Below are 18,847 nucleotides of genomic sequence, written 5' to 3'. Positions count from 1 at the left end.
CATCCCTTTATTTTTAACTCATACTGCCTGGTTCAGAACTCCTCAACCAGGGAAACATCTTACTCTCCTCTACCCTCTCCATTTTGTAAGTTTCAATGAGATTACCTCTCATTCTTTGAAACTCTAGAGAATACAAACCCAGTTTGCCCTGACTCTCTTCACAGGATAATTCCACCATCCCCAGGAACAAGTCTGGTGAACCATCGTTGCACTCCCCCCGTAGGAATTCAATCTTTCCTGTGATAAGGAGACCAAAGTGCACACAGCACTCCAGGTGCAGTCTAACCAAGCTCCCATAAAATTTAAGCAAGACTTTTGCAATTCCTATACTCAAATGGGTGCCTCCTGTGAAGGAACAAGTGTGAGCTTTGGAGACTATATCTACAGATTGTTGCAGGTAGCAGGACAAGCAGATAAAAGTTGCCAAGAAGTGGCCCGTAAGAGCTGAGGCCTGGAGTATAAGAACAGAGAAGTGATGCTAACACTGCAGTTTAGTATTTTATACAACTAGATTAGGACAAAGTGAGGACTGCAATGCTGGAGATCAGAGTCGAAGAGTGTGATGCTGGAAAAACACAGCTGGCCAGGCAGCATTTAAGGAGCAGGAGAATTGACACTTCAGGCATAAACCTGATGGTCCTCAGATGCTGTCTGACTGGCTGTGCATTTCCAGCACCACACTCTTTGGGTTAAATTAGGGCATACAGTACAGGCCACCACACCACAGGAAGAAACTGATCACACTAGAGGGATTCATAATGATGTTACTGCAAATGTAAAATATTAATAATGCAAAAACATTCAGACTTTGTTATATTTGGATGGAGGAGGCGAGATTTAATAAAGCCTTATAAATTAAAGAAATGACCTAAAATGAATAGGAAAGACTTCTTTCTGTCCACAAAGAGACCAATAAATGAGGGGGATGGATGTAAAATAATCCAATGGATGTATTCCAGATACCGGAGGAGTTACCCTTTCACCCAGAGCTTGGTGTAGGGCTTCTACACTCAATAAACTTGAGGATTTTCAAAACCCTGCTGGCTACATTCAAATACCCATCAAATTTTACAATGTCTGTGAAGCATCTTGAGAAAATTCATCATACTAAATCCACAATGTACATAACTTTATTGTTAATTCCAAGAATTTATTTGTAGGGAAAGAGGCATGGTCATTTCCAAATATTTTAGGACAGACGATTCCAAAGTCTGAAATTCACGAAAGTTGACTTTTATGAATGGGGGGTTCATGAATTTATTTTCCAACAGCAACAACTTGCATTTGTGTGTTACCTTCTTATATTAGAAAAAATCCTGGGGTAATTCACAGCAGTGTTATCAATGGCTTCAATACAGGGTCACGTACAGAGATGTTTGTACGGATGATTAAGTGATTGCTCAAACAGACAGGTTTTTAAGATGCAAGTTGAATGAGGAAGAGGTAAAGAGATGGCGAGACCAAGAGATTTAGGAAGAGAATCCAGAGCTCCTACACGTAATAGCTTTATTGTGCCTTAAAAAAAAGCACTGCTAAAATAATGAAATTTAAATATATATAACATTCGCAGACTCGAGAAATGTAACTCATAATTTATGAATCAGAAGACAACCAATCAACACTTACCAAGTTGAGCTAGGTAGTAAACTGTCAGTAAGATTTGCATCTCTACGGACAATACCGTAGTTACAGATGTACTATGTTGTTCATACGCTCGAGGGAAAGTTTGAGTGTTTCGATAGCAGTTCTGTAGCATTGGACTGACTACTATATCATTCAAATTACCACAGAGGTAAGGAAGGTTTCCATGGCCTAAAAAATGAAATTGTTGCATTTACCCTCACTTTTCACAATTAATTATCTCACGTCGATTCTATGCTGGGCACTTTTCATATTCAGTTTTAGCAACATTCACAATTAAAATTTCTTTATTTTTATTATTTGCAAACAATTATTTGCAAAGTCCCAAGTGTAGTACATAAATGAATTAACCGTTCAGCTGTTTGACTTGGTAGAGAAGCATTGAGTGAATTACTGACTTAATGTTCTTATGCCCTTACTTTTACCCATCCCTCCCCAACCTAGGATATCTGGTCAGCATGGACGAGTTGGACCGCAGGGTCTGTTTCCATGCTGTACATCTCTATGACTCTAGAGACAGGAAAGGGCAAATTACAATCTTGGAAATGAAAACCCCAATAATAACCGACTGCAGTGACAGTAATGTTAACTGTAGCATTGTAGGCAATGACAAGGTAGTCAGACATAAGCACCATGGGAGCTCAGTGGTTAGCACTACTGCCTCACAGTGCCAGAGACCTGGGTTCGATTCCACCCTCAGGTGACTGTCTGTGCGGAGTCTGCACCTTCTCCCTGTATCGGTGTGGGTTTCCTCCCAAGGATGTGCAGGTTAGGTGGATTAGCCGTGGGAAATATGGGGGTCTGGATGGGATGCTCTTCAGAGGATTGATAAGGGCTTGATGGACCGAAGGGTCTGCTTCTGCACTGTGGGGTTCTATGATTCTTGGTATCCACTTAATTTACAAGCAGCGCAATATAACATTGATGTGAAGGTCGGGACAGTACTGTATGATGCAAGTCTTGGAGGGAGAAGCCAACGGGCTAGAAAAGATCACCGTTGGAAGGTTCTCGGCATTCCCCAATCTATCCTCCCAGGTGACACAATGTGAAGGAATGTTACCTTTCCCCATCTCCCCCAGGCCCAATCCCCTCAAATCCAACCCAAAGCATGCACTCACTGCTAAAGGACTAACCTATGATCATTACCTTTAAAAATGACAGGTCTGGTCCTGCAGATTTTAAGTAAATTGTCAGGTACAACGACAGGTTCTTCTGAGGTAGGAAGTGGAGAAGAAATGGATCCTAAAAGGCTGGATTGAGTCATGCAAGCTAATTCCGCAATGTCTGCAACTAGCAAAAGGAGACAATAAATTTCATAAGTCATTATTGAACGATAGACAGTTCAATATGGAATGTGAACCCTTACTGCATTGAGTTAGGAATGCTATGCACCTACATGATGTAACACAATCACAACTGAGCAACCAGACGTATTCCAGGCATTGTCCCCATGTCTGGTATAGAAATTGGAGACTGATCTACAATGACATTGCTCACATGCAAGTTTTGGGGAGTGATGAATATCAGAGAATTTCTGCAGCAAAACTATAGAATCTCCAGTGAAACAGGAGCTTGCCTAATTTAACAATGCTGTGTCAGAAACGGCAACTGTGATCTTAGAAGTTTGAAGAAATACTTTTGCATTCAATCTGTTCTCCAGGGTAGGACAAATCATGTTCTCCGCTCAATCAAGCATACATTTTGAAAATGCCAGAATTTATTTTGGTGACTGACAGCAAGAGCAGCTATTCACATAACAATTAATTTTCCTATTTATAACCAATTCAGGGAAATATTGTAGAATCATAAGTATCACATTACAGAAGGACTGTCAATCCTTTTGGATGTTGCTAGCTCTCTCCATCTACTTTGTCTATATATTTAAAAGTTTTGAACACTTTTATAAAGTCTACTCTCAACCTTCTCTTCTAGAAGTAGAACAACCTCAGCTTCTCCAAACCACCCAGGTGACTGATGTTCCTCAACCTAGAATCTCTCTCATTCAGCACCCTCTCCACAGGCTTCACATCCTTCTTAAAATACAGAGGCCAGCACTGGACACAATGCTCGAATGGTTTAATAAAGGCTCTGATCTCCAGCTATTCACTCCACCCCTCTCCCCGGCAACAGTCGAAAATAAAACTAGCATGTTTCCAACTTTGGTGTCATATTTGACCTCAAAAGAAGCTGCCAGTAACATAGCTGTACCATTATTACGAATGCCTATTTCCGTTTCTGTAGCATCCTTTAAAAAAAAACCCTTATCTGCTATTGAAACCCCCATTCAGGCCCCTGTTCTTATAGATTTGTCTAACTCATTATAATCTTGGTTGTTCTTCCACAGTCTATCTTCTGCAAATGTTATGCTATCCAAAATTCTGCTTCACGTGTCTGTTAACTTGCACCAAGTTCTGTTCATCTATCAGCCCTGTGTTTCCTGACCTATGCTGGCTCCTGGTTAAGCAATGCCTTTAATGTTAATGTACTGATTTTCATTTCATATCCGTCCATGATCTTTATTCCAGCCCCACCTCTGTGATCTCCTCTAGCCCCACAATTATCTCAAGTTATCTGTTCTCATTTACTTCTAGCTTCCTGAATATTCCTGATTTTAACTGCCGCAACGTGGATCACACACTTACAGTTGCCTTGGAGCAAAACTTTGGAATTCTTTCCTTAAAATTCTTGGTCCCATTGACTCATTTTCCTCCATTAGTCCTTGAAACCAACTTCTTTGGCCAATATTTCAATTGCCTGTCCCAATTTTGTCAAATGAGGCTTAGTGTCAGATTTTACTTTAGCATGCAACTTAAAACATCTTGGGAAATAACATCATGCTAAAGGTATTATGTAGCTACAGGTTGTTCAGTTCATCATAACTTCTTAAACCACCATTATAGTGTCTTTTTAACATCCTTCCTAATCTGCTCTTCTATCTTCAATGCATACTTGAAGATGTCACTCTGTTCCAACTTCAACTGTAGAATTACATACTCTATTTTGTATTGCCTCTCTTCATTCTTTCAAAAATGTATCGTTTCTGATTTCTTTGCATTAGATTTCACCTGCCACATGCCCAGCAACATTGCCTTTTCAATGTTTCCTCAGAGGTCTATCCTTCTCAAGGTCACTATGCTTCAACATTTTGTGTCAAGTCTGCAATTAAGTCCTGTAGGCCCTGACACAAGTGAGGACTGCAGATGCTGGAGATTAGAGTCGAGAGTGTGGTGCTGGAAACGCACAGTAGGTCAGGCAGTATCCGAGGAGCAGGAGAGTCAATGTTTCAGGCATAGGTCAGAGAGGAGGGTGGAGTGGATAGGTGGGAAGGAAGATCGACAGGTGGGAACAGGTCGAGAGGGCGGTGCTGAGCTGGAAGGTTGGAACTGGGATATGGTGGGAGGAAATGAGGAAACTGGTAAAGTCCACATTGATGCCCTGGGGTTGGAGGGTCCTGAGGCAGAAGATGAGGTGTTCTTCCTCCAGGAGTCACGTGGTAAGGGAGTGGCGATGGAGGAGGCCCAGAACCTGCATGTCCTCGGCAGAGTGGGAGAGGGAGTTGAACTGTTTGGCCATGGGGCACTGGGATTGGTTGATGCAGGTGTCCCAGAGATATTCTCTGAAGCACTCTGCGAGTAGGCATCCTGTCTCCCCAGTGTAGAGGAGTCTGCATCAGGAGCAACAGAGATCCCCTCCAACCTATCACCTTTACCCCCACCTATTGCACTCTCAGCTACCTTCCCTCCAGCCCCATCCCCCTTCCATTTATCTCTCCACCCTCAAGGCTTCCAGCCTCATTCCTGATGATTTTCCTGCTCCTCGGATGCTGCCTGACCTCCTGTACACCCTGGTCCAAGTCTCTAATATATATCAAGAAAAGCAGTGGTCTTCATATTTATTATCAGATGCAATAAAGAGAGAAGATGTGTTAATCTAAATTCTGAAAGCCACAGATAGGGAAACATGTAAGGAGAGTGATACAATGTGGGAGTTGTAAACCACCCAGCCGAATGTCCACATACTGGCACTGGTAGAGACACACAAGGATAGATGCACCATCAGTACTTCAAGGTATTACAACTGTTGACAGAGAAAACTTTACAGCACATTCTCCAGACCATTGTGAATGGACAATTTAAAACAAAATGGAGTTGAGAAATCAGGGGACCTGTTAATTTTCTTCCAATGGACATGGTCCTTGTCGGTTCCTGAGCGAAGCTGTACATCTGGACAAGTCATGGAAATCAAACAATCTTTTTGGTGAAAATTTGGTAAAGTCATAAGTCACAAAAGTTATAAATCACGCTTTTTCTGATCATGGCTACTCTTCTCTAAATTGCCTTGCTTCACAATATTGTTTACAGACTTTTTAACTTTGCATCCACTAACAGTGGTTATGAAAACCCCCATTCTCTTTTGGTGGTAAACAAATGGGTGAAATTCATTGTGATCAATGATAAGAAAATTTGGAAAATACAGTCAGAATAAAAAAAATCAGGTTTGTGACATCGGGAACAATTTTTCTGATTTTGCACTTCAATACTGATTGGCAATTACCTCATTTCCACTTATTTGCATTTCCTTAATTGCCGAAAAAAAAAGTAAAAACTGTGGATGCTGGAAATCTAAAATAAAAACAAAAAATGCGAGAGAAACTCAGCGGGTCTGGCAGCATCTGTGGAAAGAGAAACAGAATTAATGTTTCAAATCTGATAAGACTATTCAGAAATGAATAGAGGTGCAAAACAACGATATTTAATGCCCCACAGACAAATTGGGTGGGGGGGAGGGGTGGTTAAGAGTGAGGGAAACAAATGGCAGGGACGCCCAGAGCAAGAGACAAAACTAATGGTGGTAAAGGAGAGATAGAGATGTAAAATAGGTGCAAATGGCAGGTGGGAAAAGCAGAAAATGGTCTGCTCTACTGAGAACAAAGCCAACAAGACACTGAGGGGGGGGGGGAGGTGCTGTTGTAATTAAAATGCACAACAAAGTTCATGCTCTGGAATTGCTGAACTCAATGTTGAGTCCTGAAGACGATAAAGGAAAGGGACGGAACATTCCCCAGGATAACTGCAGCTCCAACAACACTCAAGAAACCTGACACCATCTACGACAAAGCAGCCTGATGACAGGCACCCCATCCACAAGCATCAGTAGCAGCATTGTGTACCGTCTGCAAGAGGTCAAGAGTGTGGTGCTGGAAAAGCACAGCTGGTCAGGCAGCATCCGAGGAACAGGAGAATCGACATTTCGGGCATAAGCCCTTCATCAGGAATGAGGCTTGTTGGCCGGGGGGCTGACAGATAAATGGGAGGGGGGGTGGGGTTAGGGTAAGGTAGCTGAGAAGGTAGATGAAGGTGGGGGAGAACATGATAGGTCGGAAGGGCGGGTGGAGCGGATAGATAGGAAAGATGATGGACAGGTCAGGAGGGTGGTGCCGAGTTGGAGGCTTGGGGCTGGGAAAAGGTGGATAATGTGGCTTGAGCCCACCATCTCCTACAGCTACCTAGACTACACCTCCTCCCACCCTATTTCCTGTAAAAAATGTCATCCCTTATTCCCAATTCCTCTGTCTCTTCAGATACTGTTTCCAGGATGACAAATTCCACCTTAGAAAATCCCAGATGGCCTCCTTCCTCCAAGATCGCAATTTCCCCTCCCATATGGTCAATGATGCCCTCCAGCACATCTCCTCTTCCCCCATCTCCGCCCTTGAACACCACCCCTCCGACCGCAACAAGGACAGAAACCCCTGGTCCTCACCTTCCATCCGACCAACCTCTGTATACATCACATCATCCTCCACCATTTCCACCACCTACAAACAGATCCCACCATCAGATATATTTTTCTCTCCCCCACCACTGTCAGCGTTCCAGACAGACCATTCCCTCCACGACCCCCTCATCAGATCCACCCTCAGCCCGCCCCTCCCCCATCAGCTCACACCTCACTGCCGGCACCTTTCCCTGCCACCACAGGAAGTGCAAAGCCTACGCCCAGATCACTCCCCCTCACCTCCATCCATGGCCCAAGAGGATCCTTCTACACCCGACAGAAATTTACCTGTAGCTCCACCAATGCCATTTACTGTATGTGTTGTACCGAATGTGGTCTCCTCTACATTGGGGAGACAGGACACCTATTTGCAGATCATTTCAGAGATTATCTCTGGGACACCTGCACCAACTAACCCCACCGCCCCGTGGCTGAACATTTCAACTCCCCCTCCCACTCCACATAGACATGCAGGTCCTGGGCCACCTCCATCGCCAAACCCTTACCACCCGATGCCTGGAGGAAGAACACCTCAACTTCCTCCTTGGGACCCTGCAACCACACCGGATCAATGTGGATTTCACTAGTTTCCTCATTTCCCCACTCTCCACATTATCCAAATCCCAAGTCTCCAACTCGACATCACCCTTCTGGCCTGTCCACCATCTTTCCCATCTATCTGCTCCACCCTCTTCTCTGATCTAACACCTTTTCCCTCGCTTTCATCTACCTATTGCATTGTCAGCTACCTTCCCCTAAACCCCCCACCCCATTTATCTCTCGCTCCCACCCAGCCCAGAAGCCTCATTCCTGACTAAGGGCTTATGCCTGAAATGTCGATTCTCCTGCTCCTTGGATGCTGCCTGACCTGCTGTGCTTTTCCAGCACCATTCTCTCAACTCTAATCTCCAGCATCTGAAGTCCTCACTTTCTCCTATTATCTGCATGACGCACTGCAGAAATTCACCAAACATCCTCTGACAGTACTTTCCAACCCTAACACTACTTCCACATTGAAGAACAAAAGCAACAGATACATACAGACACCATGACCTGCACGTTCTCCTCCAAGCCACTCATCATCCTCACTTGGAAATATATCCTTCATCCTTCAGTGTCTGGATCAAAATCCTTGCATTTCCCCCCATACCAGCTGATGGGCTGCTATAGGAATAGTTAATGAAGACAGCTCACTGCCACCTTCTCAAGGGCAACAAGAGATGGGCAATAAATACTGGCCCAGCCAGTAAGGTCGGATCCCCCTTGAAATGAATTTTAAAATATGGCTCGTGATACCTTTGCAAATCCCTCAGATCAATGCAGAATTAAGATCTACTGTTGTTCGTGCTTCTAGCAGAGTCAGAGAGGCACAGACCCCACACCTCCACATGATGGATCACTCTGGCAGAGTTAGCAGTGTAGCCCAGAAATGGTATCGTTGGGGCCTGCTGTGGCCCTCACAACCAGAGGTGACGAAGGAGGGATATCCGAGATACAAAGGAATTGGGGATCCACAGCAATTTGCCAAGGGTGAAGATGAGGATGAGGGTCACAACAACAACGAGGTCCACTCCAACTCAGCATGACAGAGTAATGCATTGTCAAATCTGCAAAGCCAGAAAGAGGTGGCACAGTGGTTAGCACTGCTGCCTTCACAGTGCAAGGGACCTGGGTTTGATTCCAGCCTCAGGCCACTGTCTGTTTGGAGTTTGCACATTCTCCCCATGTCTATGTGGGTTTCCTCCCACAATCCAAAGATGTGCAGGTGAGGTGAATTGGCCATTCTAAATTGCCCATAGTGTTCAGGAATGTGTAGGTTAGCTCCATTAGTCAGGAGTAAGAGGGGAATGGGTTTTCGGTGGCATACTCTTTGGAGGGTCGATGTGGACTTGTTGGGCCTGATGCTCTGTTTTCACACTGTAGGGATTCTATGAAATGAGCAGAGTTTGGTCTTTTGTGAAATGGTTTAAAATTCTGTTGTCAATCTGGGAAGTAGCTCCATTTTAGTGTAAAGGACCTGGCTATTGTTGCAGTCCTTGACCTATTATATTTCTGAGTAACTGCCTTTCGGTCCATCTGATTGGACACGTGTTATCTTTGGGTGATCCCACTTTCAAATATCAAATATTAGATGACCTACTGACTGTTAGGGGAAGATGCAGTTAGTGAGATGGTGAACTGATGTTGTATAGCAATGAAGTTAGGTAGCACTGATGGCTTCAGTCAGTTGATCATATCCAAGTGCTGTCTACTGGAGTCCCTCATAATAGTCAGCAGGATCACAGGAATCCTGAGGAATCTCCTTTTGACCATTCTATCACTGGTAACCATTCAATGATAGAGTCTTGGGGTGAAATCTCTATTTTTTTCTTATTAAAAAATATTGTCTTCAGTTCATCTAGAGATGAGAACAAAGGGTCCATCCCTATCATCTCTCTCCAGCTTCTAACATAAACCAAAAAGCAGTTTAAAAAAAAAACTCCTTCATCTCACTCTTGAAAACTTTAGCTTTTCTTGCACGTCCCAACTAAAAGCAAAAACATGCGATATAAACATTAGACATAAATCTAACTAATTCACATGTAAACAGCAAGCAATTAGAAACAAGCATGAGCAAGTATGAAGGAAGTATGAGAACTGCCAATTAGTATTCAGCATTTAACAAAATAACTATTACGAAAATATTTAGCAAATTGAAAAACAACCAGACTCAAGTCAAAATATTTTGCTTTGTTAGTAACCCAAAAACGCAGCACTGAAACAAAGATTCTAAATATTTGAAATTGAAGACTCAGTTACAAATTACCACAAAATAAACATACAAAAAAAGAGAAATTGCAAATTCAGTCGTTCACATTGGAAACTATTTCCATGTACTTCCAAAAACTGAAATAAATATAGAGTGCCTACAAAGATTCGTTTATTGAACTAGGTTTTTGTTATTCATTGATGTGATGTGGGCACTGCTGGCTGGTCAGCCCATATTTATTGCCAGTCCCTAGTTACCCTTGAGAAGAAGGTGGTGAGGTGCTTTTTCTTTCACATGCTGCAGTCCTTGAGCTGTAGTTGACCCACAATGCCCTTAGACAGGGAATTAATTCCAACACTTCTGCCTCATTAACAATGGAAAAGATTATCCAGGAAACTGTTAGGTACATCAAGTGTATATATAATAAGTACAAAATAATGGGTGTGAAAATTCAAAATGATAAAGTTTGTCAAAGGAGACATTTCTTTTCCTTCCATTTGACTTGAAATCTTCATCATGTATGTTCCTCGAAATATGTATGTTGACTAGTAAATGTCCTTGGGGGGGACAATACTATTGTTTTTGAGATGTCTATGAATTATATGTTGACAGAACCACTTAAAAAAAAAACCAGTATGGGATGCATAAAACTTGAGGTCAGCTACACAAGACATAATTTTTAAAAATGTTCACACATTTAAACAAATTAGGAAACTTACCAGATTAATTGTGTTAAAATTACATCAACAACTAGTTATAAAAACAAGGGTTGGAAAGACCAGAAGCATTTGGAGAAAAAGAGGATGAAACATGATTTGCACCAAAAAATAAATGGAACGTGTAACCCAAACACTCAATTTCCACCCCACCAACTAAACCTGGATATCTCAGCATGAATACTCAGTTATACAAAACACGACAAATACATTTCATGTGCACTAGACAGTTGTACCATCACTAAGAAAGTAATAGTCTGTTGTATAATACAAAACGAGAAACAGGATAAACATAGACTGATAGTGAGAATGTTGGTGATGGATCTTACCAGCTTTGCTTCCTAAAGTTTGAGCCGTTGGATTGCTCTGAATGGAGAGTGTTTCTATTGCTGAAGAGGAGTCTGGTGACCAGCCCCTATGCCGTTTCTTGGGAGGCCCTGAATTAGCTAAATTGCCTGTTCAACAGTATAAAAGATGTCAGTTCTCATGATAACAGCATGGACATGTACAGGCTGGAATACCATGCTTCCATTTATGCAGACATGAAAGATTCTTATTTAAAGTTGCTACCAACAATCAAAATGAATACCTTCTAAATTAAATTCAGTTAATTCAAAGCATGAACTTATGATTCATTCCAGTGTGCACTGAGATATTTGCACAGCTTTTAGATGGACAGCAATTGTACTCGTAACCTCAGAGGAACAGGAGCAAGTCAATCAGTCAGTCTCACCTCATTCTGCAATGTAACATTACAGCTCTATACCACAATACATTGTCCTGCTGTTACTTCAACTCTTTTCATACTGCTTCCTAATGAAAATCTATCAATCTCAGTCTTCGTGATTTCAATTAATCCAGCATCCACTATTTTTTTTCATATAGTAAGTTCCAGATTTAGAGTCATAGAGATGTACAGCATGGAAACAGACCCTTCGGTCCAACTCATCCATGCCGACCAGTTATCCCAACCCAATTGAGTCCCACCTACCTTTCACCCTAAACCCTTGTCCCTCTAGTTCTGGACTCTCCCACTCCAAGGAAAAGAATTTGTCTATTGACCCTTTCCATGTCCCTCATAATTTTATAAACCTCTATAAGGTCACCCCTCAGCATCCTAGGCTCCAGGCTTTTCAACCTGTCCCTGTAGCTCAAATCCTCCAACCCTGGCAACATCCTTGTACATCTTTTCTGAATCCTTTCAAGTTTCACAACATCTTTTCAATAGGAAGGAGACCAGAATTGCATGCAATATTCCATCGGTGATCTAACCAATGTCCTGTACAGCCGCAACATGACCTCTCAACTCCTGTACTCAATAATCTGACCAGTAAAGGAAAGCATACCAAACGCCTTCTTCACTATTCTATCTATCTGCGACTCCACTTTCAAGGAGCTATGAACCTGCACTCTATGGTCTCTTTGTTCAGCAACGCTCCCCAGGGCCTTACCATTAAGTGTATAAGTCCTGCTAAGATTTGCTTTCCCAAAATGCAGCACCTTGCATTTATCTGAATTAAACTCCATCTGCCACTCCTAGCCTTTGTGTAAGAAGTTCCTGATTTCACTCCTAAAGGGCCTAGCTCCAGTTTTACATCTGTGTCTTGTTATAAACAACAATGTAGATTTCCACAGAAGCCAGAGAGGTGGTCATCAAGCAAAAAGACCAGCTTCTAGAAGCGGGATCCCCCCATAATCTTCCATCATTCAGTGCTCAATGATTGCTGCACAAATCCCACAATAGGGTGTGCACCAAAGGATGCCATGTTGTCCTCACTCACCCATCAGTCTTTAATGAATTGCTGAAGTAAACACAAGCCAGTCCTTTAACCAAAGGTTACATTTAGCTCCAAAAAATACATTAGTTTTTGAAAAAGGCTGCATGTTTTCAAAGTGGTGCCCAAATATAGGGATATCTCGGACACTTTTCTTTTTGAAATATTACTTTGAGTTCTTTTATATCCACTTGAGAGAAAAGACATGGTCTTAGTTTAATCTCTCATTTGATGAATGTATTTCTGACACCAAGTGAGTGGCACCACAAGAAAGCATTTTGATTTGCAAATACTGTACCTATCACTGACGGCCTCGCCATATTCTGAAATGATATGGTGTTGGTCTTCACTGTGCTGTGATGCCTGGCTGATTCTCTGTTGATTTGACTTGCAGAAGCCCCTATAACAGCTCGTGAAACAGCCTGATCTGTTGGAGCACCTGTAATGACAAACAACTCTGGTGAAAGACCATTCCAAAAAAATAGAAAGGAGAGACAGGGATATAAGGAGGTATCACACTCTTCATAAAATTGTTATTTTTTTTCTGAATTAATAAGCTTGAAATGCAAAATTAATGTGTTAATGCTCAGTGAGTAAATTAGAAACACGCTCCCAGTCACACACAGAAGTGCTAACATATATAGACTCTTTATGTACATTCCATCCTCTTGCCCTTGTGAACAGGGCCATTGAAAGCAGGCAGGCTGACCCTTTCTCTTTGCTTTGGGAAATCTAGGCCAAGAATATTTATCACCAATCCCAATAAAACATGTTTCTCTTCAAAAGCTGTGCTGTCCAGATATGCATAAACCCACCAATATCCTGCCACCAATTTTTAAATTTTATGAAAGCAGACAGCTCAAAGTAGATCTTCCTAACAATCCATTCAATATGAACAATTCTAATATGGAAAATATGAACAAAATCATCTTACAAGTAATAGCAAAGCAGACTACACGGTAATGTCAAATTAAACCCGCACCATAAAAATGGAACCAACCTATTGTGATCGAAACATTAATAATGAAGAAAAATTCACACGTACACAGAGCATTTCCTAATCTAAAGACATTCCCAAGTGTTTATAGCCAATAAAATACTCTTGTAAAACTGCCACTGTATGACTGAGTTTCAGCCAATTTCTGCACAATACTCTCCCACTTAGAACCAGAGAGAATGACCAGAGTGATGTTGATTGAAGGATACCCATTGACCAGGACTCCCCTGCTCCTCAAAATAGTGTAAGAGGATCTTCTATGTTCACCTGACAGTGCAGATGCAACCTCAGGATATCTGTTCAAGGACAGAGAGAAAATTGCAGGGACTGGGAGAATCCAGTCATTTTGGTCACATGGGTATGAGCAACACAGGCAGATCAAAGGAAGGAGCCCTGCATAAATATTGAGGAGCTAATAGGCTGAACCTCAAAGGTAATAATCTCTGAATTATTATCTGAGCCACAAGTATTTGGCAATTAAAATTAGAGAAGTAAGTGTATTATTCAAACACTAGTGAAGTGGATTCCAGTACATGAGAGACAGGCACCAGTACTGGGTGAAATAACTCCACAGGCGAAAGTGTCCTTTCACCAAGTCAACCTTTATTTACACATGGAGGTTCCATGACACTAACTCAGCTCCCTCAGCGCCACCTCTCAGAGTGAACAGAACTTCTGACCCTCCTGGTTATTCTCTTAATTCCAGATTTCTGTTTTATTTCCAGAATTTTGTTAAATTCCTACATCTGCCATGGCAGGATTCAAACCCAGGTGCCCAGAACATTAACAGTCCAGGGATAATACCACTAGGCCATCATCTCCCCTCACACTCCTGTTTCTTTTTTTTTTCATTTTTTCAATTTCCACAATCTCCTGTTTTATTTTTTATTTAACCCCCACACTACCGCCTAACTGCGGTAGTGCTTATATTTTTCCCAGCACCCATGGTGCGTGTGTGTACATGTGTGAAACACTCCTGTTTCTATCTGTCAGCCAGGGCTTCCTGATTGGACCAGATTAACAGCCCCAATTCAGGGAACTCATATTCTATGAAGTGCATCTGGCTGACGTCATTACGATCATTACACTGGGGAAAATGGAGGCTGTATGATAGGACAGTTTATACCCGAACCTGTTTCAGCCTTTTAATTAAGTAAGGGTGGTTTGGAGGAGGTTTATGTGGCTGATACGTATGGGGGTCAGTTATCTCAGTTGACTCGATGGCTGGTTTGCAATGCAGAATGATGTCAACAGCTTCGGTTCAATTCCCATGCCAGCTGAAGTTACCATGGAGACCCCGCATCTGAGGTGTAGCGACCTTCAGGTTAAACTGCCATGGGTCATCAATTTCTAATGAGAAAGCAGCCCTGTGATGGGGTAGGACTATGGCAGTGTTACCCTTTACTTGAAATTAGAGGGTTGCTTTATGAGGATAGATTGGACAAGCTGATAGGTTAGAAGAGTGAGGAAAGACTTGATTAAAGTTTATAAGACCCTGAATGGTCTTGACAAGAAGCATGTCGAAATAATGTTCTCTCTTTGGGTCTGTCCAGACCTAAGTGGCACAGTTTTAAAAAAAAGGGGTTACACATTTATTTTTGTTTCTTGCAGGGTACTAAAACTTTGGAACTCTTGTGATGATGATGCTCCTTTAAACAAGGTTATGTTGGTCTTGGTTTTATTTTCAAAGGCTTTAGAAACACAGATATTCTAGGAGGTTTAGGTTTGAAGGGTTTTAGGGCCAATTTGATTACAGCTAACAGATACCGCCTCAGGAAAAGGCTTTCAAATAAAAATAAACTTGTACAATGAAAGTGGAGCGGCCAGCTCTCCCAGCTCAGCTTTTCCCTGGTTTGGTTTGGTTTGGGAAGGCAGTCAGTTCTGAAGCTGCTGGACCCAAAGAAGCAGGTCCATGCTGATCCTCCCCCTCTCTGCATTCTCTCCTGGAAGACCCTGTGTTGGATTTTTCCTTTTCTGCCAAGGCGGGTGTATGGGATTGTTGCAGGAGTTTGGAACAGCATCATTAAGTTGGAATGGACTGTTGCGTTTGTGGATAGGTTTAAGTTATTCTGTATTCTGTACTCTTTTGTTTGTGTTTCATCCAGTAATCTTGCAAGGAAATTCTGTTTTATTTAAAACTAAGTGGTTGGGCCAGCTGCATTACTCCTGTAATATCCACTCACCCCTGCGTAAAACAACTAGCAAAAGGTAGGGTCTGGGCTAATTTCTTGAACTGTTTTCAAGGGTCTGGTCTCATCCATATCAGACTGGGGGGCTCACGCAGGATTTGTTCTATAGTTCCAAATTGGGATTGGGGTTGCTTGACTCAAAGTCTGTGAGTGGCAAGTGTTAGTGTGTTTTGTTCTGGGTGGTGAATTCAGTTGGTTTAAACCATGCTTGGGATCACAATGGCTCTTTCAGTCACTAAGAGTTTTCTGGGGGTGGAAGAAGTGACTTTGGGAGTTTTAAAAAAGGTGATTAAGGCCAAGCTGCTGGAATGAGCAGACGGGCTGGGGTTGGAGCTGCCTCCTTCCGTAAGGAAAGGAGAGATAATGCCAGCAATAGCTCAGCATTTACATTTGCTGGAAATGCCATCAGAATCTTTAGAGATGGGTAAAACGTAATTGAAAATGATGGAGCTGGAGTTAGAGGCAACCAACATTGAAAGGGCAACAGAAACGAACTACGATTAAAAGCAGAAGAGACAAAGAATGAGATGCTTTAGCAGAACAAAAAGCAAAAGAGAGAGAAGAGAGAGAAAGACAGAGGGAACAGAGAGAGAAAAAGAGAGAGAGGAAAGAGAAAATTGACACTTAGATAGGAAAGTCAGTTTAAAGGGATGAAGATGAAGCTGAAGGTCAGTTGAGAGAGGAAGAGGGTGAGGAGGAGCAAACCCACGGTAGCCAAAGGCCTGGTGAGAAACTGTTTAAATATATTCAAGCATTGTCTAAATTTGATGAGAAGGAAGCCTTTTTTATCTCATTTGAAAAGGTGGCTAAACGAATGCAGTGGTCAGTGATAATGTAGGTTTTTGTTGACCCAAACAGAACTTGTAGGCATTCATATCATGATCAGAGGAGGTATCTGGGGCATATGAAGAGGTGAAGAAAGCCATCTTAAGTGTGTATGAGCTTGTGCCAGAAGCCGACAGACAACGCTTTAGGAATCAAAGGAGGAACCCTGGTCAATTCTACATTGAGTTTGCAAGGATCTCTCTTAAAGAGACAATTATTTTGGAGGAGTTCGAAAATGCACTTCCTGAAGTAGTGAGAACCCATGTGGAAGAGTAGAGAGTTAAAACAGCAAGATGAGCAGCTGAAATGGATGATGATTATGGGTTGGTCCATAAATCAAAGTCTGGCTTCCAAAATCAATTTCAAACCATGACGGAGAGAAATTGGGAAAAAAACGAAATCTTCACGTGGAACGGGAAAGGTAGATCGAAAATCCTGAGGATGACTTGCCACAGGGTAAAAAGGATACCCTTGTTGGGGAAAGAGAAGTTAAAATGCTCCGGTGTTTTCACTGCAATAAAGTAGGCCACATGAAATCACAGTGTTGGTGGATTAGGAAAAGCACTGGAAAGCCAAACACAGGAAAACAGGATTAGCCAGTGAATTTTGTTGGAATGGTAATGGAAAGCACAGGGGAGGCTGGAAAGCTGCACCAGAATATACAACCTGGTCAGAGGTTGGTTAAGGAGGAAGTGCCAGATCTTTTTAAACCATATATCTGAGAAGTTAAAGTTAAATTGCATAGGCCAGGAGCAGCAGGTAAAGTGGTTACAATATTAAGAAATCCCTTCAATATTTGATGTTGAAAGATGAGGAGATATGTACCTCTGAAGGACTACTGCCAGAAAAGGTGATAGTAATTGGAATTCATGGTGAGACAAGAAGCGCTCAATTATGGAGAGTGAGGTTAGAGTGCCCGGTGAAGAGTGGACAAAGCATGATAGGATACTGGACAAACTCTCAGACCCAGGAATACAATTTGTCCTTGCTCATGATATAGCTGGTTCACAGGTGCTGACTGTGCTTGAAAAGCTAGTGGAAACTCAAGCAACTGGACTATTGCAGGACACATATTCTGGAACTTTTCCCATCTGTGTGGTAACGAGGTCACAAAGTCACTAGTTGAAACAGGAGAGATCAAAAAGTACAGATAAGAAAGTTAAAGTGGAATTAGCAGAGACCCTGTTTGATCATGTTTGAGACAAACCAAGAGCAGATAGATGACAAAGCAGACATCTTTAGCTCAGATAAACTTACTGAGTTATAGCAGCAAGATGAAAATTTAAAGAATTGTGTCAGAAGGCATCCACGAAAGAAGAATTCAAATGTATCCCTGAATGCTACTATCATAAAAATGACATCTTAATGAGGAAATGGAGACCATCACATATTCAGGCAGATGAGAAATGGGCAGGATTCATCAAGTCATATTGCTAGTGGGCTATAGAATGGAGATGTTGTGAGTGGCGCATGAACTACCAGTAGGGGGTCATTTAGGAGTGAGAAAAACTCAAGATAAAATACAAAAACATTTTTACTGGCCTGGACTATACAAGGACATTGTTGAATATTGCCAGACATGTCATACATATCAGGCAATAGGAAAACCACAGGCAGTAATAAAATACGCACCTTTTAATATCTATGCCTGCATTTCAGGAACCTTTTACAAGAATCTTAATTGTTAGCGTAGGACCCTACGTACAACAAAAAGAGGGAATCAGTATTTGTTAACAATAATGGATGTGTCCACTAGATTTTCAGAGGTCATTCCAATCCCCAGGACCTGATCAGATGTACCCTAGAACTCTGTGGGAAGCTAGAGAAGTGATAGCTGGGCCTCTTGCTGAGATATTTGTATCATTGATAGTAACAGGTGAGATGCCAGAAGACTGGAGGTTGGCTAATGTGGTGCCACTGTTTCAGAAGGGTAGTAAGGACAAGCCAGGGAATGAAAGATCAGTGACCCTGACGTTGGTGGTGGGCATGTTGTTGGAGGGAATCTTGAGGGACAGGATGTACATGTGTTTGGAAAGGCAAGGACTGATTAGGGATAATCAACATGGCTTTGTGCGTGGGAAATCATGTCTCATAAACTTGATTGAGTTTTTGAAAAAGTAACAAAGAGGATTGATGAAGGCAGAGCGGTGGACATGATGTATACGGACTTCAGTAAG

The 18,847-nt window shown here is 42.1% G+C and overlaps 1 protein-coding gene across 15 annotated transcripts in view; it reads right to left on the bottom strand.

Moving 5' to 3' along the window:
- greb1 (growth regulating estrogen receptor binding 1) overlaps nt 1-18,847 on the bottom strand; it is a 314,458-nt gene that overhangs the window by 120,855 nt on the left and 174,756 nt on the right. For 13 of the 15 annotated variants that reach the window (XR_011955202.1, XM_072561932.1, XM_072561938.1 and 10 more), the window contains 4 exons: nt 12,958-13,098; nt 11,214-11,339; nt 2,788-2,931; nt 1,627-1,812 (listed from right to left, as the gene is read on the bottom strand). Coding sequence is in view for 14 of the 15 variants with exons in the window: in XM_072561932.1 (XP_072418033.1) it covers nt 1,627-1,812; nt 2,788-2,931; nt 11,214-11,339; nt 12,958-13,098 (597 nt within the window). In the remaining variant the exon portion in view is untranslated. The remainder of the gene's footprint in view (nt 1-1,626; nt 1,813-2,787; nt 2,932-11,213; nt 11,340-12,957; nt 13,099-18,847) is intronic. The other 2 variants (XM_072561937.1, XM_072561944.1) reach the window with 2 other exon arrangements.

Source organism: Chiloscyllium punctatum, chromosome 3 (genome assembly GCF_047496795.1).
Source record: "Chiloscyllium punctatum isolate Juve2018m chromosome 3, sChiPun1.3, whole genome shotgun sequence".
NCBI lineage: Eukaryota > Metazoa > Chordata > Chondrichthyes > Orectolobiformes > Hemiscylliidae > Chiloscyllium > Chiloscyllium punctatum.
This window is presented reverse-complemented; position numbering and strand designations above follow the sequence as displayed.